Below are 26,116 nucleotides of genomic sequence, written 5' to 3'. Positions count from 1 at the left end.
CCAAGAGCTGATAAACACCTCTGTGGGAGCCCTTTCTTTCAAAACCTTTGCTAATCCTCCTGTCCCCCAAGATTTTCCTGTTTGGAGATGACTCTAACCTGCTGCATTTTCCTGTTTAGTGGATGGGATGAGCCACAGCGTGGCATGCTCATTCCCCTGTGGCTTTGGGGTATGCTGCTTTCAGGTCAGACTATTTCCAGAGCAGCAGCAGCAGCACAAGACTGACAGATCTGGCACTTGCCTTTTTTTTTTTTAGGTGATTTTTCTCAGTAGCTTAAGCCAGGGAGTGTCTCAGGAAGAAGCAGAAGCCTGTAGATCACAGCATGTTGCTGGGGTTTTCTTTGAAACAGCAAATCCAAGATGATTCCACTGGGTCTGGGTAGCTCTGCTGTGCCCTACAGAAGAAATTGTGTAGTTTATTGGAGAACTGGTGTGGTTGTCATCCAGGGGACTGCTTGGTTGCTTGGTGTTTAAAGAATAGAGGTGTTCTAAGGCATACTGCTGTGCTTCGTGTTTGTTTTCAGGAGCTTGTGTAGAAGGCTAACATAATGGGACTGAGGAGGTGACCAGCACAGTAGGTTTTTGGTTTTTCACAGTGTGTTGGCTAAAGACAGAAGCTGTCCTGGATCCAGTTCTCAGGAAACACAATACATTTCTGTCCTGACACAGTGATATTCCCATAAAGCCCTGGAGCAAATATGATGTACAGTATTGCTTCCATATTGTAAGTCAACAGAAAAAAAACATCAATCTTGATAAGGGTTTGCATAAATGTCTCTGAGCTTCTCCAAACCCCAAACATTCTCCTTCTCCACCACCAGCCTTTGCGTCTGCCCAGTCCCACAACCTGCACTGGGTCAGTGTGGGATAAGGAAACAGCTTCTCCAAGGAATAAGCAGGGGTTGGTGTGGGGGATTTGGCTCAACAGAGCTTTGAGTCCTGGACTATCACCTGGGCACGATGTGCTGCTGTTTGGAGAGTGCCGTACCCTCATGGCTGCCTGAGCCCCTTGGTTGGTGCTGCTCAGAGGGCTTCCCACAGGCAGCACCGGTGCGTGCTATCAGCATGAGTGGCAGCCAGTTATGCTCCTGGGACTCTGTTGGCACCAAACCACTTTTCCAAGAGGCTCCTGAGACAGAAATAGTTCTCTTCCAGTTGAGATTCGAAGCAAATTCCTTGACTTGTTAAATTCTGCTTGACAGCTTGCTAGGTTGGAGGGAACCTAGTCACTTCTGCAGGGACCGTGTGGCTTCGGGTGCTCCTGCTGGCTTCTTTTCCTAATCCTTTGCTGTTCCTCTCCTGGAAGAGAGAGAGGGAAAATTATTCATCATGGATCAATATGTGCTGCTTGGATGAAGCTGTACTTATATGTGATTTTCTGTTTTCTGAAAATATAGTGACAAATCAGGTGTGAAAAGAGCTCCTGCTTATTGGTGGTGGTGCTAGAAAGATGATTTACTCACAGTGCAAAGCTTATTGTTTTTTCAGCAAAGCAATTTCCTGTTTGTCTTTTCCCAGGGGCATTGAAGGCTTTTTTTATCTGTTCCTAATCCCATTTGGATATTTTCCTCTGAAAATACCTTCCTTTCCCATACCTATTCTGACAAAAGACGTGAATCCATAATGTCAGAGAATGGTTTGGTTTGGAAGGGACCTTAAAGACCATCTAATTCCCCTGTCAGGGGCAGGGCCACCTTCCACTAGAGCAGGTTGCTCAAGGTCCCATCCAACCTGCCCTTGAACACTTCTAGGTTTAAAGCCTCCATAGCTGCTCTGGACAACCTCTTCCAGTGCCTCACTACCCTCACAGGGAAGAAATTCTTTCCTCTTGTCTAATCTAAATCCAGCTTCTTCCAGTTTGAAGCTGTTACCACTCATCCCTGTCACTCTGTGCCTTTATAAAAAGTCTCTCTTCAGCTCTCCTGGAGGTTCCTTCAGGGACTGGAAGGCTGCTCTAAGGTCTCCCTGGAGCCTGCTCCAGCTCTCTCAGCCTGTCCCCCTAGGGGAGGTGCTCCAGCCCTCTGATCATCTTCATAGCCTCCTCTGGACCTGCTCTACAAGTTCCCTGTCAGTCTTGTACTGGGGCCTCCAGAGCTTGGACACAGTACTGTGGGTGGGATCTCCCTAGAGCAGAGTAGAGGGGAAGAATTCCATCTGCCTGCTGGCCATGCTTCTTTTGATGCAGCCCAGGATTCCTACTTGAAACTTTGACACTTAAAATACAGATTATATATTTCACAGTCTCACAGTATAACTAAGGTTGGAAGAGACCTCAAGGATCATCAAGTCCAACCTGTCCCAACAGACCTCACGACTAGACCATGGCACCAAGTGCCACATCCAATCTCCCCTTGAACACCTCCAGGGATGGCGACTCCACCACCTCCCTGGGCATCAAGATAGACTACCAAACAGCTTAAAAATGTAGCCTCATGCCTCTCTTGATGTTATCTTTTTTTTTTCCCTCTGGCAGCTCTTGCAGGATGCTTTTGGTTTTGACCAGAAGCTGTAAGACCTTCAGCAGCCACACTCGTGCACCTCCTTCCAGCTTGTTGCTGTCTTTGTTTCCTTCCCCTGAGACGCAGTGTTTAGTCACTGCTGTTTGGATTCAGTCTTGCAAATGGCTCTTCAGTCTGGTGCAGTTAAATTTATTGGCATTTGGGGAAGTCTGGGAGTAGGTGGGTTTTTCTGCATCATTGGAGATGATTTCTCCTGGAGCTTCCTGCTCTGAAGGAAGGCTTAGCGTGCAGTGAGGGAGAGAGATGTGCTTACATCTCCATGAACTGTTCCAGGGCTTCAAACTGTGCCAGAAGAATAAAAGCTGTTAGAAAAGACAAAATGAAGGATGAGGTGCCACTTAGAAGTCTTTAATATTAAATATGCTTTGCTCTGTAGTTGTTTTTTGAGGGTTGGGGCGAGGATGCTTCCACAAAAACCCAGATGATTAGGATGAGGGTTTATTTCATTTAGTTTTCCTTTGACTGCTTTCCACTAGACTGCTGACACCCTTGTTGTTCTTTGGTCTCCTTCCTGTTATCATTCAAATGGTTCACCTTAGGATCTGTTTGTTTCCATTTATTTGTTTGCCATGTGTCTCCAGTCACCGACACACAGTTCTAACTCTGTAAGCAGCGAATCAGAGCAAGCTGCAGAGCTGTAACACCTGCAGATCTCACAACTGTGCTTTCTTAAAGGTGGGGTTTTCCCTTCCACTGAGGACAGTGAAATCTCTTCCATCATCAGTAGCTGTCAGTTGTGTTGTTGGAAGGTTTCAGTGTGCATAAGCTGAGCCCTGCTCTTCACCAATACCAAAAGCACAGGGAAAAGGGGAGTTGTGGACACGTGTTGGAAGCAGTTAGTGGCACAGAAGAAACAGCTGAATGGGATGATCTCTGCTTAGAAAAGCACATAGAATTGTTTGAGTTGGAAAAGCCATCTAAGATCATCGAGTCCAGCCATCAACCCCACACCACCATGGCCATTAAACCATGTCCCCAAGGTGCCACGTCCACATTGTGCTGTTTCCACCTATTACCTTCCCCAGCTTGGGATGGTTCTGGTTGCTGATGCCTTGTTAAATTCTGGCTGGCTTTGTTGAACACCAAAGTGCACTTGGAATTTGGCATCAATGTTTTGATCAAAAATATCTCTTCTACACAAGATTTATTTGGGGTTTGTTTTCTCTTAACATAGACAACAGCCCTCTGCACAGGATGCTTGTGGCTGATTTTGTTGGATCCCTTGGCATGTTGGTGAGGGGTTTGGAGCACAAACCCTATGAGGAGAGGCTGAGGGAGCTGGGGTTGCTTAGCCTGGAGAAGAGGAGACTCAGGGGTGACCTTATTGCTCTCCACAACTCCCTGAAGGGAGGTTGTAGCCAGGTGGGGGTTGGTCTCTTCTCCCAGGCAACCAGCACCAGAACAAGAGGACACAGTCTCAAGCTGCACCAGGGGAGGTTTAGGCTGGAGTTTAGGAAGAAATTCTTCATAGAAAGAGAGATTGGCCATTGGAATGTGCTGCCCAGGGAGGTGGTGGAGTCACCATCCCTGGAGATGTTTAGGAAGAGATTGGATGGGGTGCTTGGTGCCATGGTTTAGTTGATTAGATGGTGTTGGGTGATAGGTTGGACTCGATGATCTCAAAGGTCTTTTGTAACCTATTCCTGTTCTATTCCTATTCTATTCTATTGTGTTCTGTTCTAGTCTGTTGTGTTCTATGTTGTGTCTTAATGCAGCCCAACAAGGCCAAACTCAATCATCTACCAACTACTTTCAGACCTTTTACTTTCCCTTTTTTATTAGCTTTTGTGATGCTGCAGCCTTTGAAAACTCAGAGGACACACCAAGGTGAGACTCATTCTGAAAGGATATTTACTAAGTTACTGGAATGACTGAAAAAAACTCCCCCAGTATCTGTGTGGGCATGAGCCTTGTTTCAGGGTCAGCTCTCAGTTCTGCTGTTGAGAACCAGGATGCTGCAGGGTGAGGCAGCTCTGCATTGGCAGTGGGTTGAAAAGTGAAGGGGCAATGATGGATCCAAGTTGTCTGAGACAGCAGCCTGAGTGTGCAGTACAGTGTGCTGCAGTGGAGAGTAGGAAAGTGATTTAGAGTTGCTTGGTAATTGTTGGACTCTTTTGTCTTGACAGTGGTGTTGCAAATGTTTGGTTTTTCCCTCCAGTTCCACTGGAGGGTGGGCACTGGATAATGCTGCTTATCCATGGCTTTGTGAACTGGGAAAACACCTTTATTCAACTTTGCTGGGGTTTGGAGTGTGGAATTTTTGCATGCTTGAAAGAAACAAGTTGGACTTGATGATCTTTGAGGTCTCTTCCAACCTTGGTGATACTGTGAAACCCAAACCCACCCCACACGACAGCAAAATACCCCAAAATGGGATCCTTGGGCATCTTAAAGATGTTGAGTTGCAGGTGTTTCTGATGGATTCCTCTCTTTATTCATCTACTGGAAAGAGCCAAGGCATTGCTATATATTCATGACCATTTTGGGTCTTAACTTTCTATGGCATGTCCTGGAAATAGCTGTTGTTGTTAATCAGATTCCTGTTAGAAGATTGATAATTGGTCCCATGACAGCTTCAGAAAATGCATATCTTCAAATTATGAGATGGAGTCAAATTGAAACCAGGATTGTTGGATTTTTTTCCCCCATGAGAAATGAGTATGCTGAGATAAGGACTTAAATATTTAATAGTAGTCCTCTTAGATGTCTTTGCTAAAAGTGGTTCATTTTTTTCAGCGCTCCACTCTCTGCTAAGAGAAATCTTACTCACTACCTACTTGTAATGATGGATAGGAGATGCCCTTGGCTGCTGTAAGAGACTCTTCTGGGTCATGGAGCAGCAGGATTCTTGAGAAACTGTGGTTATTTTTGAAGCTGCTCTTAAACATTTTTGTTGCTTGAAGAGGATGTGGTACTGGAAACCACATTTTTGTGTGTGTCAAATGGTGCAAGGGCTTTCAGTAACTTGTTCTGGACTCCTGACCAAAGTGTGCCTGAACTTAGATATTGTTGCTGCAACATGGGCTTTTCTATTTAACTGTCCTTGTGACAGCCTGTGAGATAAAGATGACCTCCTCTTCTGAGGGGTGAAAACTGACTTGTGAAGTCACATTTGGAGTCTACAGGGAAGTTGAATCTCTGATACACCGGCACCGTTCTGGCTGCTAAATTGTTCTTTCACTTAGCAGAGGATGTGCAGGAGAGCGTTGTCTGAATTGGGGTAACTGGGTTAGGGAATATTTTTAGCAAAGCTGTTAGGAGAAGTTGGATTTTTCTGCAGTTGTAATCTCTTTTCTTGGCTCTACAGTCCCCCTGAATTGCTTGGATTTCTGTATTTAGGCCAAACAGCGAGATGTGGATAATGCTGCAGCTTCTCAGGGAGCTTTGAGATGTTGTATTGTTCACTTAGGAGATTTTTGGAACAGATTATTGCTGAGGAAAGTCATCTGGCTTTTTTTTTTCCCCCTCAATACTTTGCTGTGCACTACAAATAGCTGAGCAGCTGTCCTTGGAGACACTGGAGCCTGGTGAGAGGAGCACAGAATGCAGTTGGAGGATGTATAGCTCTGTGTGCCTATCTATACTTACAGCGGACTAGATCATAGCACATAGTGATGTTCCAACAAAAAATGATTGTGATGAATTTGAAGTGGTTCCTAGTTACAGGAGAAGAGGCAACAGGCACAAATTTGAACACGGAAAGTTCTATCTAAACATCATTCATAGATTCACAGAATGGTTTGGGTTGGAAGGGACCTTAACGATAATGTAGTTCCATTCTGCAAGCCATGGGCAGGGACACCTTCCACTAGACAGGTTGCCCAAGGCCTTATCCAACTTGGCCTTGAACACCTCCAGAGAGAGGGCATCCACAACCTCAGTGGGCAACCTGTTCCAGTGTCTCAGCACCCTCACTGCAAAGAATTTCTTCCTAATCTTCAGTCTAAATCTCCTTTCTTCCAGCTCAAAGCCATTGTCCCTCATCCTATCACTACAAACCCTTGTAGGAAGTCCCGCCCCAGCCATCCTGTAGCCCCTTTCAGGTACTGGAAGGCTGCTCTAAGGTCTTCCTAGAGCCTTCTGTTCTCCAGGCTGAACAGCTCTAGCTCTCTCAGCCTGTCCCCACAGGGGAGGTGCTCCAGCCCTCTGATCATCTTTGTGGCCTCCTCTGGTTCTGCTCCAGCAGTTCAAGGAGGTGACAATGTTTTAATTGTCTAGTTTGTAGAAAAGCAGTATTTTAAAACTGGTTTTAAACTCCTGGTGTTTTGTTGAAGAATACTGTGATTTTTCTTGTACCAAAATCAGAAAATTCTTAGCCAGGAAAGAATGTGGTAAAACTCATCCCCAGGCAGCTTCCCACAGCAGCAATGGAAAAGGAGTCAGGCAAGGCCACTCCATGAGCAGGGTGTCTGTGGGAATGAATTGTGTAGAACAGTGTCTTTGCTGATCATCAGTGTTGATAATCACAGAATCCCAGTATGACAGGGGTTGGAAGAGACCTCTGGAGATCATCCACTCCAACCCCCCTGCTAAAGCAGGGTTGCCCACAGCAGCTTGCCCGGGATCATGATAGCCGGCTGGGTTTGGAATCTCTTCAGAAAAGGAGACTCCACAACCTCTCTGGGTAATCTATCCAGGACTCCAGGACCTCCATATTCAGATGGAACCTTCTGGGTTCCAGTTAGTGCCCATCACCCCTTGTCCTGTCACTGGTCACCACTGACAAGAGTCTGGTCCCAGCCTCTTTCCCTCACCCTTTAGCTCTTGCTGAGCATTGATCAGATCCCCTCGGGGGCTGCTCTTGTCCAGGCTTAACAGCCCAGGGTCCCTCAGCTTTCCAATACTTCAACAAAAAGCCAAAAACTAGGTTGATCTTTCAAGAGATGAAATGAAGCGGTGTTTATGAAGTAAAAAACCCAAGCAAGGTGCTGACACTGGGCTCCACCTCCAGAAGTGTAACATGAAGCGGCTCTGGTTCAAGACATAACTACATCTTCATTCTGCCCTGGCAGTGTGCTGTTAATCTCCACTTTGTTAAACATATCGCTTACAGATTTATGGGGCAACTGGGTGGCTCAGGAGATTAGTAACGGGATACTGAGCCCTGTCAGTTGTAGATTCAAATCCACCTCAGGTCAGGAGAGGTCAAAGTGAAATGTGAGGGCATCACTGGCCTGTAGAGCAGCTTCCTTTTCAGCGTGCTCCGCAAAACCAACGGTTGAAGGGGATCAGACAGCAATCTGCAGCGCTGGGCATGGAGAGTCCTGTCAGGCTGGGTATGCACTGGGAAAAAGAAATGAGGGAGAGGCTTGCACCCCACTGCCTGCATTGTACCCTATTTGTTCTGCAGAGAAAGCATCTCACAAGCAGAACCTGTCACATTAGCAGCTGGGCTATACACTCATTCAGTCTCCTGGGGCTTAATCCAGAGCCACTATTATTGTGTGAGAGGATCCTGAGGGAAGGAGTTCCTGGAGGGTCCTGCTGATCACAGCAGCAGTGAGCCCAGACCCCAGCAGCAAGCCTGTGCAGGGAGTCCAGGAATATTGCTGCTCCCTAGATTGAATCCCTTCACATGTACCTGTGGGGAGCCAAAATGGCACCTGCATGGCAGCACAGCACGATGAGAACATGGTTCCATGCTGGGGACACACTCCACCAAACGTGCACCACACTCTACTCATCCCATTGTCACCAACAGTGACACTACTACACGTGGATCTGGGGGGGTTGGTTTCTTCTCCCAAGTAACAAGTGATAAGGCAGGAAGAAATGGTCTCCAGGTGTACCAGGGGAGGTTTAGATTGAATAGGTTCCTCACTTTAAGTGTTATGAGGCACTAAAACAGGCTGCCCAGGGCAGTGGTGGGGTCCCCATCTCTGCAGGTTTTGTAAAGCCATGGAGATGTGGTGCTGAGTGATGTGGTTTAGTGGTGACTTGGCAATGCTGGGCTAAGAGTTGAACTTTAAGGTCATCAAGTTCTGTTCCAACCAAAACAATTAGATGATTCTATGAGTGTTTTTCTCTGCCCTCAAGCACTGAAAGATCTCAAGTGTTCAAAACCCCAGTCTAGTAGTGTTCAAGATATCTGAGAGAGGAAGATACCAGCATCCATGGTCTGTAGGAGGAACTGTACTCCCAGAGATCAGGAAATAACCCTCACCCTTTCTTATCTTGCTGGTTGAGTGTGTTCCTGACTGAGAGACCAGTAACAACAACTTGGTTTGTAAACGAGGAAGCAAATCTAAGATAATAAATGCCAGTAGCTCCGGGAGCTTGAATATTTATTGATCTCAGGCAGCAGGATTTTAAAACAGAACAAAAGTCTTATCTCTGTTCTGCCCCAGCCTCCTTTGCATGCCATTAAAACCACAGGCACTGAAAACACAGCAGAGAATTAAGGAAGGGGAAGGACAGCACCACTGCCTCTGTTCTTCCTCCCAGCTTTTCCACTGAAATGTGGTACTCCAAAGAAGAACCAAAAGGGCACCGAACAGTGCAGTGCTATTTCTGGTTTTATCTGGAGAGGTGTGTGATGTGCAGCTGCCCTGGCATCACCTTCAATTCGTAGCCCAGACCCATGCTGTATCTTGGAAATGTTCAGCTCTGCAGAAGCAGCGACAGTGTGAGCATGGAAGAGCCCTCACGGAGCTCAGATGTCGAGGCAGGCAGAGCAATTACCCTGTCACCAAGTAATGCAGACAAGTTGCTCCTGGCAACAAACCTCTTCAGACATGGCTGGAGAGTGGTGTTCACAGAACAGAGACCCCATGCAGGAGTGCAGCCATTTTGCTCAGCAGCTGCCATTTCTCTCCTCTGGGGCTGTGGGCTCTGCAGCACCTGGAGCAGGCCCATTCCTGCTTATCGAAGGAGGACTCTGTGCTTGGTTAACAGTTGAACTTGAGGATCTTAAAGATCTTCTCAAGTCTAAACAACTCTAGGATTCTGAAAGGTCTTAATGATTGTTTGCACCTTCCTTATCCTCTTTATTTTTTGCTAGTTGGCAGTCCTGTGTCATGCAGGTTTTGTTTGTTTCTGCTGGAGAGGACAGGCAGGACTTGAATGTCTCCAGGGATGAAGACTCCACCACCTCTCTAGGCAGTCTGTTCCAGCGCTCTCTTACCCTCAAATTGAAGAAGTTCCTCCTTATGTTTAGATGGCACTTGTTATATTCAAGCTTGCGTCTATTAGCCCTTGTCCTGTTACTGGGCACCACTGAAGACAGACTGGCCCCATCCTCCTGACACCCACCCTTTCAGTATTGATCAGCATTGATGAGATCCCCCCTCAGTCTTCTCTTTTCCAGACTGAAAATTCCCAGTTCTCTCAGTCTTTCCTCATTGGAACACAAGCCCTATGAGGAGAGGCTGAGGGAGATGGGGTTGCTTAGCCTGGAGAAGAGGAGACTCAGGGGTGACCTTATTGCTCTCTACAACTACCTGAAGGGAGGTTGTAGACAGGCAGAGGTTGGTCTCTTCTCCCAGGCAACCAGTACCAGAACAAGAGGACACAGTCTCAGGCTGCGCCAGGGGAGGTTTAGGCTGGAGGTTAGGAGGAAGTTTTACACACAGAGAGTGATTGCCCATTGGAATGGGCTGCCTGAGGAGGTGGTGGAATCACCATCATTGGAGGTGCTCAGGAGGAGACTTGATGGGGCGCTTGGTGCCATGGGTTAGTTGGTTGGGTGGTGTTGGATGATAGGTTGGACATGATGATCTTGAAGGTCTCTTCCAACCTGGTTTATTCTATTCTATTTGAGACATGTTCCAGTCTCCTCAGCATCTTTGTAGGTTTGTTCAGTTCCAGCACAAAGTCTGACTCCAAAGCAGGCCAAATGCAAGCTCTGTTAAGGTGAACAGGTTAGGGGTTGCATCAAGTCAGAAGAGCAGTGTGCTCAGTTCAGGTGCTGCATTCACATGGTGCTGCTGCTCTGAACTAGCACGAGGGCGCACCATAAAAGTGAAGCATACCAGGAGTCCCATACTAAGTGACATCCTCCTGACCACTTCTGATGACAGGGAATTTAAAAGTAAAATAAATCAATGAACCCCCAGGGCAACAGTTCAGCCTGCTTCTGGAAAAGAACCACATCCACAAGCCTCTCCACTAGCTCTGCATACAGCCAGCCTTCAAAAAGCACTGCAGGCAGCACTGGGAGCCGGTTGCCTCACAGCAGCTCCAGTTCTGCTGGAGAGTAGGGCAGCCTGGAAAGCTGTTGAGGGCTCAGCTTCTCACTCCTCTGAGTGAGGCAGCCAGTTCTGCATTTGCTTGCACTTGCATTTGTAGCCATCTCAAGCAACAGCCCTTCAAACAGCTTGCTTAGGGGATGGAGGTGCCACTGACCGGGCTCTGGGCAACCTGATCTAGTTGAGGATGGTCCTGATTACTGCAGAGGGGGTTGGACTAGATGACCTTGGAGGTCCCTTCCAACCCAGACTCATCTCTGTGTTTTTTTTTCCCCATAGGTGGTGGAGTCACCATCATTGGAGGTGTTCAGGAGGAGACTTGATAGGGTGCTTGGTTGCATGGTTTAGTTGATTAGGTGGTGTTGGATAACAGGTTGGACAAGACGATCTCGAAGGTCTCTTCCAACCTGGCTTATTCTATTCTGTTGGTAAATTGGGTGTTTCCAAGCCAGAGACTGACACCAGGACTTCCCACTTCTGATTCTTTTTCCTTCTTTGTGTGTTTCCTCACAAAACACAGCAGGTATGAAACCAGGTGAGGTGCTTCAGCTCTTTGCAGGAGAGTCCTACCCTGCTTGTGCACAGAAAGAGGGAAGGCAACTCTTGCACAGAGCTTTGCAGCTCAATGATCACGTAGGGCAAGATTAAAATAAATTGTTTATGCTGGCAACAGTTTTGTTTGAAGTTTATGGGTGAGGTTATTCTCTAATACTCAGAAAATCTGGGCTGCACAGAAAGCAGGCAGTGCACAGAATAAATCCCCTATTACCAATCTAAGCAAACATTTTCCTCAAGTCTAAAGGAACAGGCAGTTCCATAGAGCAAGATTAACTTTGCTTTAGGATTTGTTTGTATCACTGAGCTGTTTTGCTTTGAAGTTAAACTGTGGAAGATACCATAAAGTGAAATATAATCAAGCCAATGTGTTTATCAAATGACAGCAGAGTTTGCCACTGGGTATTGAGGCTTGACCCAGAAAGTGGGAAGAAAATAAAAACAGTTGTGAGTGGGGGGAAAAACAAACAGAATGTGATGTGGAAAAGGAGAGGAGAAAAAGAAAATGCAATGTAAAAGGGAAAAATCAAGGAAATGAAATGCAATATAAATGAGAAAAGGAGGGGGAGAAAAGGTGATATAAAAGAGGAGGAAATCAAGGAGGGCTGTGACATGGAGGTAACAGTTCAAGACTAACCAGTAACCAGTCTCCAGTAGTGGCACTTTGTATGAGATTTGTGGTGACAACACTCAGTGTCAGGCTGTTAAAGAGGATCAGACTGCTGCTGCAGCTGGGGAAGGCTGAGCTGTAAGAATGCAGACAACTGTGTTTGCAGTGCAACTGGAACAGCTATCAAGAGCGTCAGCAGTAAAGCTCAGGAGGAACGTGGCTTGCCAGGGTCAGAGGAGTCACTGTGTTTCAGGACAGGCAGCACTGATCAAGCCATCAGCACATTCTGTGAGGCACACAGTGAACAAGGTGAGGAGCATGCATTTGCTGTGCCTGCTCCAGCTGAATTACACAGACACAGAATGATAGAGGTTGGAAGGGACCTCTGGAGATCACCCAGTCCAACCTTCCTGCCAGAGAAGGTTTACATAGAGCTGGTTGTACAGAATAGCATCCTGACAGAAATGGAAACTCTACCACCTCCCTGGGCAGCCTGTTCCAGTGCTCCACCACCCTCAAAGAAGCTCCTCCTCACATTTAGATGGAACTCCCTATGTTCAGGTTTGTGCCTGTTACCCCTTGTCCTGTCAGTGGGCACCCCTGGAAACAGACTGCCCCCATCCTTCTGCCACCAACCCTTTAAGTGTTTATAAGCATTTATGAGATCCCCCTCAGTCTTCTCTGAACTCTAAAGCCCCAGGTCCCTCAGCCTCTCTTCATAAGAGAGATGTTCTAGTCCCCTAATCATCTTTGTATCCCTTTGCTGTATTCTCTCAAGCAGTTCCCTGTCCTTGAGCTGGGGAGCCCAGAACTGGACACAGTATTCCAGATGAGGCCTCAACAGGACAAAGATGGGGGGTCTGAAATGGTCTGTTAAATTAGTTAGAGCACATTAAATGCAACCTGTACTTATCTGTTAGACATAATACAGTGGTGCAAGCTCCCTGAAAGCTGGAAGAATGGTGCTGGGGATGATGTTCTCCTGTTTCCCTTAGGACCACTAGAGTAGCCTCTGTCTGATTCCTCACTTGGATGGCTTTGTAGCTATGACAAAGCAGAGAGGTCTGCTGAGCTTCAAACTTAGTTTCCTGAGAAGAGAGGGAAGAAACAATTTTGCCAGAGGAACTCAAGCATGAAAAGGTTATTTTAATGTTTTTAACACGAGGTGAAAGGCCCAGGAAAGGGGGAGTGCTGCCTGTTTTCAAGCTAGTGCTGTACAAATGAAACCCTTTTTGCTCACAATTGTGAGCAGAGCTTCACCTGCTTAGAGATTCCGGAGGCTGCCACTGCTCTCCAGACACTCGGTGTTGTGCTGTTGCATAAGCAGTTAAGTAATCAAGACCCAAATCTGCAAGCTGCCACGTGGTGTGCAGGGTACTGGTAGGCTGGAAGGATGGTGCTAATCCTGGTGGCATTAAGCTGCACCATGGAAGGAGCAGCAAAGGGATGCACGGATCAAGCCCTGCTGGTAATGCAGCAGCCACGCAACATGCTTGGTGCCCACGGAGAGATGAGGATGGAGGGGTGCTGGAGGAGCCTGTGTCCTGGGGCCTTTCCACCTCCCAGTCCCATTCCTGAGCCACACAGCATTGGGAAGTCCTGGAAGAGGAGGAGGAGGAGCAAGTCAGTGCTCTCAAGTAAGAATAAGTCCTGCTTTCCATGGTGCTGGTGGGTGCCTCCAGCAGCGATGGAGCCCTGTGTGCTGCTGCTCCAGCTCTTTTCCCCAGCCTTTCTCCTAGATTCAAAGAGTCTGTCAGCCTGCAGCTTGCCATCTGATGGCCAGGCTGGGGGCTGGCAGACAGTTTGCCCTGCTTTTTATTCGTGTGAGTAGCATTTGTATAGATAACATGCCAGCTGACAGGCAGAAGTGCCAGCGTGGGGGGAGAGCTTTTGTGGTGGCTGGAGACACTGGGTTCATCTCCTTCTCTGGACAGTGGTGGCTAACTTGTAGCAGTACAAGTAAACAGTGATAGCAAGCTGTGACTCTTGAGTGTTGCTGTGTCAGAGGTATAAAAAATTGTTGCTACAGGGTGTTACTCAATAGCTGAGGTCTTCTTGGGAGATCTTTGTACTTAAAATACGTATAAGGTTACTTACAGAGTCTTTCCCAGGTGGTGCCTTTAGGTGGAAGAAAAGCTGTCAAAGGTTTGGTTTCCTAAATAGCAAATCTACAGCAAACCAAAGCAACGTGTTTTGAAAACGGGGTTTGTTGCAAAAGGAGTTAAAGGTTCTCTCTGGTGGGAGTGAAAGCTAAAAGTGGCTCTCTGGCCACAAGCCAAGTTGTGTCAGCTTCTCAGAAATATTCAGCAGGCAGCTCAATAATTAAGCTCACTCTGCAAAGGTAATGCTGTGTTGACTCAGGTTGCTCTGCAGTGCCTGGTCAGACCTGACTGCTTGTTTTCATGGATTTTCCAGCTGAGTTTGAGGAGGATTACCAAGCTTTACGGACGTCTTGTGGACAATGTAGTGCATTCAGGTTATCCTGAATAAAGTCCCTTCATCATTTTTATCCCAACTATTCTGAACTCTCAGATATTCTGAATTCTCATCCATTGGGTGACTTGCTGCTTGCCACAATATTTTTAAACACAGAAACTTGATAGCAGGGCAGCAGCAGCTCCTTAGTCAGTATGATTCAATGAAGGGAAGACATAATAACTACATTTTGCTGTTTTGCTAAGATGCTTTTATCATCTCCCTTTGTCTTTAATCATATTTTCAGCTCTCACTAGAGATAGGTGGATTCAGGAGAATGGGATGAATCCTGTTTATTATTTCTTGTGCTTCATCAGCAGCACAATAACCTTGTAGCTGCAGAATAATATAACTTGGGGGGAAAAGAAGCCCTTCTTTCTAATAAGTTCTATCTAATCCCAGGGGGAATTTGCAGGGCCAGCTATTTGTCCCACTCGAGAGCAGAGCAAGTTTGATGCAGTACTCGGCAAATGTGGCCTCTGCATTTCCAAAGGCTTGGATTCCTACTCCTGTAGGCTAGAGGGGAGAAGTGGGGTTTGTGCCACCTTCCAAGGGAGCAATTCGGTGCTGTGCGAGGGCTGAAAAATCTAATTGCTGCTGGTAATAGCTTGCTTCCTGCTCTTGGAAAAAATCTGTCTGCCAGGCCTGCAATTAGAGATCTTTTGTTTAGAAAACCTCTCCTACAAGAGCACTTATGGTAGTGCAAACTAGCTGGGAAATAATTCCCCATTAATTAAGCTCCTGCGGGTCGCAGGCTTCTAGTACCTGTATCCTCATCCCTTGCGTGTGCTGGAAGGGGCATCTCGTGTGATGTGTTCAACAGCTCGGAGAGCATTCATCCCAGCTGCCTCAGTAAAGCTCACTGAGTGCAGGAGAGCCAGAGTTTGAGCAGAGTCATGGTTTGCCAAACTGTTCCTTTGATCAGCTGAGCTGTGTGGTTCGGCACTGTTGCCTTTCTGCAGGGATCAAAATTTCCCCCCCCCCCCCCCCCTGCTATCTATCAGCTGTTGACTGTGTGGCCTTTTGCAGGGGGAAGGGAGGGGCCTCTGTGTGACCAGGTTCTGGGGAAAAGAACATTCCTGCCTTCTCAGGGGACAGAAGTCTGAGATAACCGAGAGGGACTCTGTGGGCATGATCTATCTGCCTGTTCAGCTGTGTGTCCTAACGGTGGCTCTTAGGAAGAGCTGAGTCAGTCACCGAATGCATCCTGTTGGAAGGGACCCTCAAAGATCATCTTGTCCAGTCCCTCCCTGCAGTGAACAGAGACTTCTCCAGCTAGAGCAGGTTGCTGAGGGCCTCATCAAATTTGACCTTGGATGTCTTCACAGATGGAGCCTCAACCACATCCCTGGGCAACCTGTTCCAGTGTTTCACCACACCTTCAGTGAAGAACTTCCTCCTAGTGTCCAACCTAAATCTACTCTGCTCCAGTTCCAAACCACTGCACCTTGTCCTAGTAATACAAGTCCTTCTGAATAGTCCCTCCCAAGCCTTCCTGCAGGCCCCCTTCAGATATTGAATCCAGCAGTCTGGCCAAGGTGAGGCTCAAGCCCTTTTCCAGACCTCCTCACACAACTGGCAGCATGAACATATGGACCTTGTTGACCTGTGGTCCCACTTTGTTGCTGGTGCTTAAACCCCTGTACACTATGTGTACACTGAATGAGCTCCCTTGCCCAAAAAGTGGCCAAGAAGGCCAACAGCATCCTGTCTTGGATCAGAACAGTACAGCCAGCAGGCATAGAGAAGGGATTGTGCCCCTTTACTCAGCACTGGTGAGGCCTTACCTCAAATACTGAGTTCAGTTTTGGGCCTCTCACTCAAGGACATTGAGGGGCTGGAGTGGGGCTGGAGAAGGGCAATGAAAGTGGTGAAGGGTCTGGAGAACAGGGCTGGTGAGGAGGAGCTGAGGGAACTGGGGTTGTTCAGCCTGGAGAAGGGGAGGCTGAGGGGAAGCCTTCTGGCTCTCTACAACTCCCTGAAAGGAGGCTGAAGCCAGGTGAGGGGCAGTCTTTTCTCCCAAGTAGAGGAGAAAGGGTCAGATAAGTTACTCCAAGCTGCATCTGCCCTGGGATAAATCTGGATGAGATCTCTAATTCTAGGGAGTTTCAGGCTATAATTCCTAATCTGACTCAAACATCTCCTCACAACCCTCCAAAATCAAAGCAGCCCATCATTTTGTGTGCTTTCTTGCTTTGTGCTTTAGCAGTTCTGTATCTGAGCTGCATGCTGGCTGTTGGGGATTCTGCTGTAAGCCACTTCACCTTCCCCAGGCTTTTTGAGAGTCGCTTTAGGGATGGACCTCAGACTGCGAATTTTGCTTCTGAGCTCAGCTGCCTGAAAGTCAGGTGTGGTCTTGTTTTAGCATCAAACCCTCCAGACACACTGCTGGAGTCGACCCTGAATGTCTGTCTGAAGATCACAGGGAATTAATCATGAAATTGCATTAAGGCTCCTAATTCTTAGCATGCAGCTCCGAGCACTGAGCACTTCTCATTTCCTGTCCATGTGGAATTGAGGAGAGTTGTGATTTCTGTTTGAAACAGGAAATGTATTTGGTTACTTTTAATTGAAACTGGGGTAGCATCTAGTGACAGTGCTGCTGCTTGTGAAGTGATGGCTCTGGTAGCACACACATTTGTGGTTAAGATCCTTCTTGTGCTTGTGAAATCCTCAGGGTTTATTTTCCCCCTCTCTCTCGCCTCCCGGACACCGCTCGGGGTCTGTGCCCAGATGCCACAGCTAAGCTTTTAGGCTCCATAGGAAACTCTAAGCATAAAGCTGGTAAAATAATAATAATAGCAACTGTCAATGCCTATGACCAGCATTCCTCCTGCTCTGGAAGTGCAGAGCAGAATCTATCTTGCTGTCAATACAGCTTGAGCAGCAATTGTGTGGGTGGATCGGAGCACTTAGCCTCGCCATTATGCAGCAGTGGCAGAAGTTAATGGAACAGATTGTGTCAGGGGCACTGTTGGAAGTAATGGCATAGGAAAGATGATGTGATTTATGGATGAGAGATAATACCCTGCATGGAATGAGAAAGGTGGAAATGTATGGAGGAGGTGCACAGATAAAACAGCATCGACTCAGAGAGCAGCGCTTTATTTCCAGCTGCTTATTGCCTTCTTCAGTAAGCTCTGATGAGTCTAAAACCCTCCAGGTTTTGGTGGTTAATTCAAGTTGAGTTACATCTGGGGAAAAAAAAATAGTTATCCCCCCACAACAGGAAAGGCATTGAGGTGCTGGAGCAGGCCCAGAGAAGGGCAAGAAAGCTGATGAAGGGACTGGAGAACAGGGCTGGTGAGACGCAGCTGAGGGAACTGGGGGTGTTCAGCCTGGAGAAGAGGAGGCTCAGGGGAGATCTCATTGCTGTCTACAACTCCCTGAAGGGAGGTTGTAGCCAGGTGGGGGTTGATCTCTTTTCCATGGTATCAGGCTATAGAAGACAAAATGGCCTGAAATTGTTCCAGGGGATGTTTAAGTTGGATATGAGAAACAATTTCTTTGCTGCTAGAGTGGTCAGGCACTGGAACAGGCTGCTTAGGGAGGTGGTGGAGTCTCTATCCCTGGAGGTGCTCAAGAAATGTGTGGCCATGGCACTTTGGGCCATGGTTTAATGGCCACAGTGGTGTTAGGTCAATGGTTGGACTCAATGACCTTGGAGGTCTTTTCCAACCCAAACAATTCTGTGGTTGTGTCACTTCTGAAGGTGACAATAGGAGGAAAAGCACTGCTTGAGAAGGTGCTCAAAACATGATGATGCCCATGCTTGCTCACCCTCCTGTTTTGGAAGAAAACCTTTGGGCCTGCCAGCACATTGCCTTTGTGAGATGGATGTGGGTTTTGTTACCTTGGGGGAAGGTTTGCCAGAAATTAAGAGCTTGTAACAATAACACTCCCAGACCAAACCCAAAAAACCTCCCAAACCAACATGAAGCCCCAAAACCCTAAACCCAACCAAAACCCCCAAACAAAACAACAACAAAAACCCCAAACACACCAAACAACCCCCCCCCAGACAAACCCAAACCATAAACCAACCCCAAACTGTAGTTTGCTCCCTTCTGTCTTAACAGTATCTTGGCAGCTGAATTGTCACAGCTTCATAGAATCAATAAGGTTGGAAAAGACCTCAGAGATCAAGTCCAACCTGTCACCCAACACCTCCTGACTAACCAAACCATGGCTTCAAGTGCCACATCCAATCCCCTCTTGAACACTTCCAGAGATGGTGTCCCAGCAGCAACATCCCTAAGTATCTGTTTCTTATTGTCCACTATATGAAACTTGAGGGCTTTGGAAGGCAAAACAAAGCATCCACCACAGCAAGCAACATGGCTGGAGATCTCTTACAACCATCAGCTTTCTCCTAAGGTGTGGAGAGCAGCTTCTCTGCCGCTCAGTTCTTGGCTTTTGCATCTGCTGGTGTGGCAGAGGCCCACACGAGCTCCTACACAGCTCGGCATCAGGGCAGTGCTGAGCAAGCAGATCCTGATGCCCCCCCATTTATCACATTACCTGTGCAAGTTAGGCCAGTCTACAGCCCCTGGCTGCAGCCCCTGAGGACTCAGCTTCCCTTCAGGCTCAACATCTTCTACCTGTCTGAGGCATTGTGGTCTCCTCCAGTTCCTGTAAGCTGAGGCTGAGCTCCTGTGCAACATGTGCAGAGTGGCTCTGTGGGCTGCCTGGCTGGAACATGGAGGGGGTTAGGCCATCTCTGTGGGAGAAGCAGTGAGGTCCCAGCCTGCCACCAAGCTTGATGCTGGGTGGCGATGGGGATGAGAAAGGCTCTGTGGGAGAGGCCGTGGGACACAGGGGTCAGAATGCTGGATGGAGGGAGTGGGGTGAGGTGTCTAACATTTCTCCAACATCAAATAGCCTAGCAGAAACTTCTGAAAAAGGAAGTGTGAGGAGGGTGAGGAGCAGGGCTGGTGGTGTGGGTGGAGAGAAGAGGCTTGGGCAAGACTGAGAGCATTTAGGGCAGAGGAGAAGTGGTTGTAGAGCAAAAGTACAAACTGTCCAGCAGGAGAGACAGTGTCTGTGCCCACTGCTACTCTGTGTTGTGGAAAGGAGTGTGAACCTTGACTTGTCTTTGTCTGAGATCAATGCAGGGATGAAGCACAGAAAACCTCCCCAGCCCCCCCCCATCCTCCCCCAGTGCTGCTCGGATAATGGAGCTCTCATTTTGTGGGGTTGCTGACAGCTGCTTTGTGATCCTGCACATGCATTTATTTTTCTCTTCAGATACCAGTGATAGCTGGGTTTGTCTTTTTAGCTTCCCACAGCAAAAATCCTGAGGAAGAAACTTAACCTCTGTGGTGGGATTGTGAGTTGCTGCTTTCCCCGTGTGGCTTTGCAGTGTGGCAGATCAGGAGCAGTTGCAGCCTGTGCTTCTCTCGGCTGCCTGCAGCACAGTGATGATGGGGTTTGGGTTTGGGGGCCTTTCTGACATTCTAGCTGTTGAGAGCTTAGTGGAAGAGCTGGATTGCTTGCACCAGAGCAACGTTTGCCTGGAGTGCTGTGTTCACTGTGATAGGATGATGTACTGGCATCGCTCACTGCTCTTACATTGCTTAGCTAATAAGCCTCAAGTCAGGCATGAAGGAAAGAAATGGGATAAGTGGATGGCTGAGGATGTGTGTCTGGGTGTTTGCTGGCCTCTTGGATTAGGGCTTATGGTGTGGTGCTTGGACAAAGCAAAATGGGGGTAAGTGGGTAAAAAGGCCCTGTGAGAAATTGTTCCAAACAGTTACAGCAGGGCTGGGCAGCCTTTGTCACCCTGGGAGTGAAGGGCTTTGTCTAGCTCAGAGCCACACGACGTGTACTGCCTCTGGAAAGCTGTGGAGAGATGGAGTTTGGGCTAGCTGCCAGCTGGGTGCTTCCAGCAGTCCCACCACACTGCCCTGGGGGAGGACTGGGGGGCTGCAATGGTGATGTTGGTCTGAGTCATACCTTTGGCCTTGTGTCTTACCAAGTGGGGTACTTGGATGGCCTGGTGTTCACTCCATGCCAGCCCAACACCGTGAAGGGTCTGGAGAGCAGGTCTGGAGAGGAGTGGCTGAGGGAACTGGGGTTGTTTAGTTTGGACAAGAGGAGACAGAAGGAGACCTCATTGCTCTCTACAACTCCCTGAAAGATTGGAGTCAGGTGGGGGCTGGTCTCCTCTCCCTCATATGAGGTGATAGAACAAGAGGAAATTGTGCCAGGGGAGGTTTAGGTTGGAGATGAGGAACAATTTCTTTGCTGTGAGAGTGGTCAGGCACAGGAACAGGCTGCCCAGGGAGGTGGTGGAGGCACCATCCTGGAGGTGTTCAAGAAACCTGTGGGCATAGCACTTTGGGACGTGGTTTAGTGGGCACGGTGGTGCTGGGTTGATGGCTGGACTGGATGATCTTAGAGGGCTTTTCCAACCAAACCAATTCTATGATTATTTACTAAATTGTTCATAAATGACTCTCTTGTCCTTGAGATCCAGACTTGTGGGGTGAAACATTGCAGCCAGACACCTCACTGTTGTATTTTCCCCTGTGGCTGTTAAGTCCCTGAGTTTAAGGAGCAGGGAAGTGTAAGCACAGGATCTGCTTGGAGGGAAATTCAAGTGTGAACAGAACCGCCTAATTGAGCACAGCATTTGAACAGCTGGCTGCAAATGGCAGTTGACTCAACAGAACCAGGCTGCTACAGCAAATATCCAAGCAGTTAGCTTTGAAGGCCTCCTTGTGTTGTTCTGGGAGCAGGTGTCATGTCTTGGAGGGGAGCTGCTAAAGGCTTTGATGGAAGATGAGAAAGATGCTGCACGGCCGCTTAGTGTAACTTTAAATACAGGAGCTGTGTTTTAAATGCAAATGTCTTGCTTGGTTTTGAGTTGTGAGGAGCTGAACTGCTGTCTTAAGAATTGATTTGCCTTTAAAGTGTCACACAAACCTATCTTTTGGGTTGCTAATCTGTGTTTCTCTTGTAACCAATTAGACTGGCTACAAAGAGGAAGCAGCGTTTGCCAGCGGGGCAGGTTGTGCTACGCGTGTATACGTGTGCATGTGTCAGTCCTGCCGGCACCCAGCAATTAGCTCAACCTCTCTGGTGCTTCCCAACCTGCAAGTGGCCCCAGTCCCCTTCAAAATGTCATTTTGGAGCCCTTTCCACAAGGCACCAGGTGATTTGTTGGTGCAAAGGATAAAAATCATGGCAATTTCTGAATAAAATGCAAGCTTAGGGCAATGTAATCTGACTGGGCTGCCTGGTTTGGGTCTAAGTGTGGCCAGCAGGTCAAGGGAGGGGATTCTCCCCCTCTACTCAGCTCTGGTGAGACCTCTCCTGGAGCACTGCCTCCAGTTCTGGAGCCCCTATTACAAGAGGGATCTGGAGGTGCTGGAAGGTGTCCAGAGAAGGGCCACGAGGATGAGCAGAGGGCTGGAGCTGCTCTGCTATGAGGACAGACTGAAGGAGTTGGGGATGTTCAGTCTGGGGAAGAGAAGGCTCTGAGGTGACCTCATTGTGGCCTTCCAGGATCTGAAGGGGGCCACAAGAAGGCTGGGGAGGGAATTCTCAGGATATCAGGTAGTGATAGGACTAGGGGGAATGGAATGAAGCTGGAGCTGGGGAGATTCAGGCTGGATGTGAGGAGGAAGTTCTTCCCCATGAGAGTGGTGAAGCCCTGGAATGGGTTGTCCAGGGAGGTGGTTGAGGCCCCAGCCCTGGAGGTGTTTAAGCCCAGGTTGGATGAGGCTGTGGCCAGCCTGATGTAGTGTGGGGTGTCCCTGCCCATGGCAGGGGGGTTGGAACTAGATGATCCTTGTGGTCCCTCCCAACCCTGACTGATACTATGATAATCCATGGTTTTACTGAAACATGTTTGTGTGTTCAGCAGAGAAATGGGCTGGACCACATTTCCTACAGGGACAGGCTGAAGGACTTGGGGCTGTTCAGCCTGGAGCCTGAAGGCTCTGGGGACACCTTAGAGCTGCATTTCAGTACCTGAAGGGGGCTACAGGAAGGCTGGGGAAGGCCAGTTTCGGAGGGCTTGTGGTGATAGGATGAGGGGCAGTGGTTTGAAACTGGAGCAGGGCAGATTTAGGTTGGACATTAGGAGGAAGTTCTTCAGAGTGAGAGTGGTGAAACACTGGAACTGGTTGCCCAGGGATATGGCTGAAGTCCTGTCCCTGGAGACATTCGAGATCAGGACCTGGGCAGCCTGCTCTGGTTGGAGATATCCTTTCTGACTGCAGGGGGGTTGGACAAGATGACCTTTGAGGGTCCTTTCCAACGTGATGCAATCTGTGAAACAAAACCAGGCTCTTTCTACTGAAGGACACATACTGTGCTGGGACCATGCTTGGACCAGGCTGGGCCACCCCAGCCTCAGCAGAAGGCAGCTCCCAGGATCTGCAGTCTTGTGCTTCTCTTGGGTCTGCTGGCTGTTTCTCCCACCACAGCCTTCACTAGTTTGTAGTGATCAACAACAAATGTCTTGCAAATATTTAGGTGGTTCTTCCCCATTACCTCCTATGAGGAGGAGAAAAATCATCAGCTTTCAGTTGCTGTTATTTCAACTTATTCTTTCCTGTGAGCCTGGCTGCTGACCCAAATGTGAGCACACAGAAAACATATGCCACATTTTATTTGCCAGCTACAGAAACCATGGTTTGGGAGCACACAAGATGTCACATCTGTTTAGCCAACAAAACACTGTTGTCTCCATTGCACTGAAAGGCTTCCTTTGTAGCAAAGGCTGCGTTTCAGGATGCCTGCTTAAATGGGGGCTATAAACTGCCTTAAACGTTCTTTATCTCACAGAGTTTCTCTTCTGTTTGCAGCAAGGGAAGCCCTATGTCTTTGATAGAGTGCTGCCTCCTAACACCACCCAGGAACAAGTTTATAATGCCTGTGCCAAGCAGATTGTTAAAGGTAGGTGTTCTTTGTTTCTTCCTGCTTGGGGGGAGGGGTGATGCCTCCCTGTCCCCTCCAGCTATATAAAGACAAGATAATGAATGTTTAGAAGTCTGTCTGGGAGTTCAGTAATTAGTAATACCAAGTGTTTCCTTCTTTAAGGATTTGTCTGTGTGAAAACAAACCAAAAGATAAAGAGCTGAAGGAATTGCAGTAGTTGTTCCCTTACTTTCTCCTTGTGTGACTGGTACCCCACACAAATCCTTGCTTTTTGTCATCCATGATGACCCCAGAAAGTGTGTTCTTCATGCAGCCCGAGACCATTCGGTGCAGGATGAGCATGGAAGAGCTGTGTCTTGGGATGGAAGGATGAGCTGTTACAGGAAGATGTAGAAGGCACTGGTTTAGTAGCTGCTTTGCATGCAGATAGCTTGTGTTTAAAAAGGAAATGGCACACAGGAAGTTCCACCTCAATATGAGCAAAAACTTCTTTACTGTAAGGGTGATGGAGCCCTGGAGCAGGCTAGCCAGAGAGGCTGTGGAGTCTCCTCTAAAGACTTTTAAGGCCTGTCTGGACACATTCCTGTGTGACCTGCTCTAGGTGATCCTGCTTTGGCAAGGGGATTGAACCCCATGATCTCTTGAGGTCCCTTCTAACCCCTACCATTCTAGGTGCAGGTGGATGAGAAGCTCAACAGGAGCCAGCAGTGAGCACTTGCAGCCCAGAAAGCCAACCAGAGCCTGGGCTGCAGCAAGAGAAGCAGAGCCAGCAGGGCAAGGGAGGTGATTCTCCCCCTCTGCTCCACTCTGGTGAGACCCCACCTGGAGCACTGTGTCCAGTTCTGGAGCCCCTAGCACAGGAAGGATCTGGAGGTGCTGGAAGGTGTCCAGAGAAGAGCCACGAGGATGAGCAGAGGGCTGGAGCTGCTCTGCTCTGAGGACAGACTGAGGGAGTTGAGGCTGTTCAGTCTGGAGAAGAGAAGGCTCTGAGGAGACCTCATTGTGGCCTTCCAGGATCTGAAGGGGGCTACAAGAAAGCTGGGCAGGGACTTTTGAGGGTGTCAGGGAGTGATAGGACTGGGGGACAAAACTAGGAATGGGTAGATTGAGATTGGATGTGAGGAAGAAGTTGTTCCCCATGAGGGTGGTGAGAGCCTGGCACAGGTTGCCCAGGGAGGTGGTGGAAGCCTCATGCCTGGAGGTGTTTGCAGCCAGGCTGGATGTGGCTGTGAGCACCCTGCTGTAGTGTGAGGTGTCCCTGCCCATGGCAGGGGGGTTGGGACTGGATGCTCCATGAGGTCCCTTCCTACCCTGACAATTCTGTGATTCTAAATGAGGACACAAGGGCCTTGTTGGATAGCCCCCTATAGTTTAAAACAAAGCCTTTATAAACTCAAGTATCAAGACTTTAACTTGAGAATCAAACTGTTTTGGTGCATTTTCTTTGCCTACCATGTTTCTCTACATCCCAAATCAGCCTCAGACCCATTAGATTCTGATGCTGGGTAGTCCATTTGTGAAGGTATTGCAACTGCTACAGCATCTCAAGCATTCGCAAGTAGTACCTGGTCTAATTCTTCCCTAGCTTTGTGTAGTGTCCTTGTGGCCCTCAAGAGTTGATCCTCATATTTTGTTGTTAAATCAAGCTGTGTAGGCATTGAGAATGGTGTCAGAGTTGCACTTGTATAGCTACACAAGGCTGTGTGTTGAACACTGAAATGTATCTGGTGTGAGGGATTGCTCAGAGGTGCAGGAGCTACTGAAGCACTGCTGGAGGACTCACTGGAGTTGCAGGTGTGGAGCTGGATCTGCTGAGAGTTTGTGCCTGCTGGTGGGGAGAGGTCCCTGGGCTGAGCAGCCCTGCTGCAGACCCTAGGTTCTGTTCTGGAGGAAATGGGTTGGCTCCCTTAGATAGCCTGGAGCAAACCAAGGTGTGTAGAGTCTAGCTGACTGGGGGTGAGGACCAGAAGCTAAATTATTTGATGCCGGTGAGAGGAAATGAGTCAGAAGACTTCAGTTGCCTTTTCTCAGAGGGGAGCCTAATTACAGCAATTCTGAATTCAGACTGGTAAGCCTTTAATCAAAACTGGTGGGATTGGAGTTGCAAAGCTTAGATATCATTAGTTTGGGTTGCTGGCACACCACTCAACTTTGGGAAGTTAGGGAGCTGTTTCAATACCACTGTGTGTGCTAACAGAAGCAGCACGTGGCTGGCTGTAGACTGGCAGAGGGGTTTTATGTCCCCTGTGAGAGTTGTTTTCCTCTGAAAATGGGGAGAGAAAGAAGATCCTCCTTGAGAGCAACTTGGAAAACTTAAATCACTGACTTAAGCTTTCTTCATTCACTAAACAGAAAGGCAAATGCCTTCCAAAGTCATAGAATGGTTTGGGTTGGAAGGGACCTTGAAGGTCATCCAGTTCCAATGCCCCTGCCATGGGCAGGGACCACCTACCACTAGACCAGCTTGCTTATCCAGCCTGGCCTTGAACACCTCCAGGGAGTTCAAGCATGTGTGTTAACTTGGACCTTCTAGATAACTTGAAAGCCAGATTTGATGGGGGAAAGGTGCAGAAGAAAGGAAAAGAGAGAGAGAGAGAAATGGGGGGAAAAAGAGGGGAGAGAAAGGGAGGAGGAGATTGATAGAGAGGGGAGAGAAAGGGAGAGGAGGGAGAGGAGGAGAGTGTAAGAGAGGGAGAGCACAGCATCACAGGAATGGTGTTCTTGGGCTTTGACTTGGATTTCATGGAATGTTCTATGGAATGGCTTAGGTTGGAAAGTGCCTTAGAGATCATCTACTCCAACCTCCCCATCATGGGCAGGGAAGCCTGGCTGCTCAAGGTCTCGTTTAGCCTGGCCTTCAACACCCTCAGGGAGGAGGCATC

The 26,116-nt window shown here is 48.2% G+C and overlaps 1 protein-coding gene across 1 annotated transcript in view; it reads left to right on the top strand.

The window, feature by feature from the left end:
- The window catches only part of KIF5C (kinesin family member 5C), a 106,101-nt gene that overhangs the window by 5,891 nt on the left and 74,094 nt on the right, over window positions 1-26,116 (top strand). Inside the window, exon 2 of the mRNA XM_054177651.1 lies at window positions 23,162-23,252. Within this exon, the coding sequence (XP_054033626.1) occupies window positions 23,162-23,252 (91 nt within the window). The remainder of the gene's footprint in view (window positions 1-23,161; window positions 23,253-26,116) is intronic.

This window comes from Dryobates pubescens, chromosome 2 (assembly GCF_014839835.1).
Source record: "Dryobates pubescens isolate bDryPub1 chromosome 2, bDryPub1.pri, whole genome shotgun sequence".
NCBI lineage: Eukaryota > Metazoa > Chordata > Aves > Piciformes > Picidae > Dryobates > Dryobates pubescens.
The sequence above is the reverse complement of the archived record's forward strand: the minus strand, read 5'-3'. Positions and strand labels throughout refer to the sequence as shown.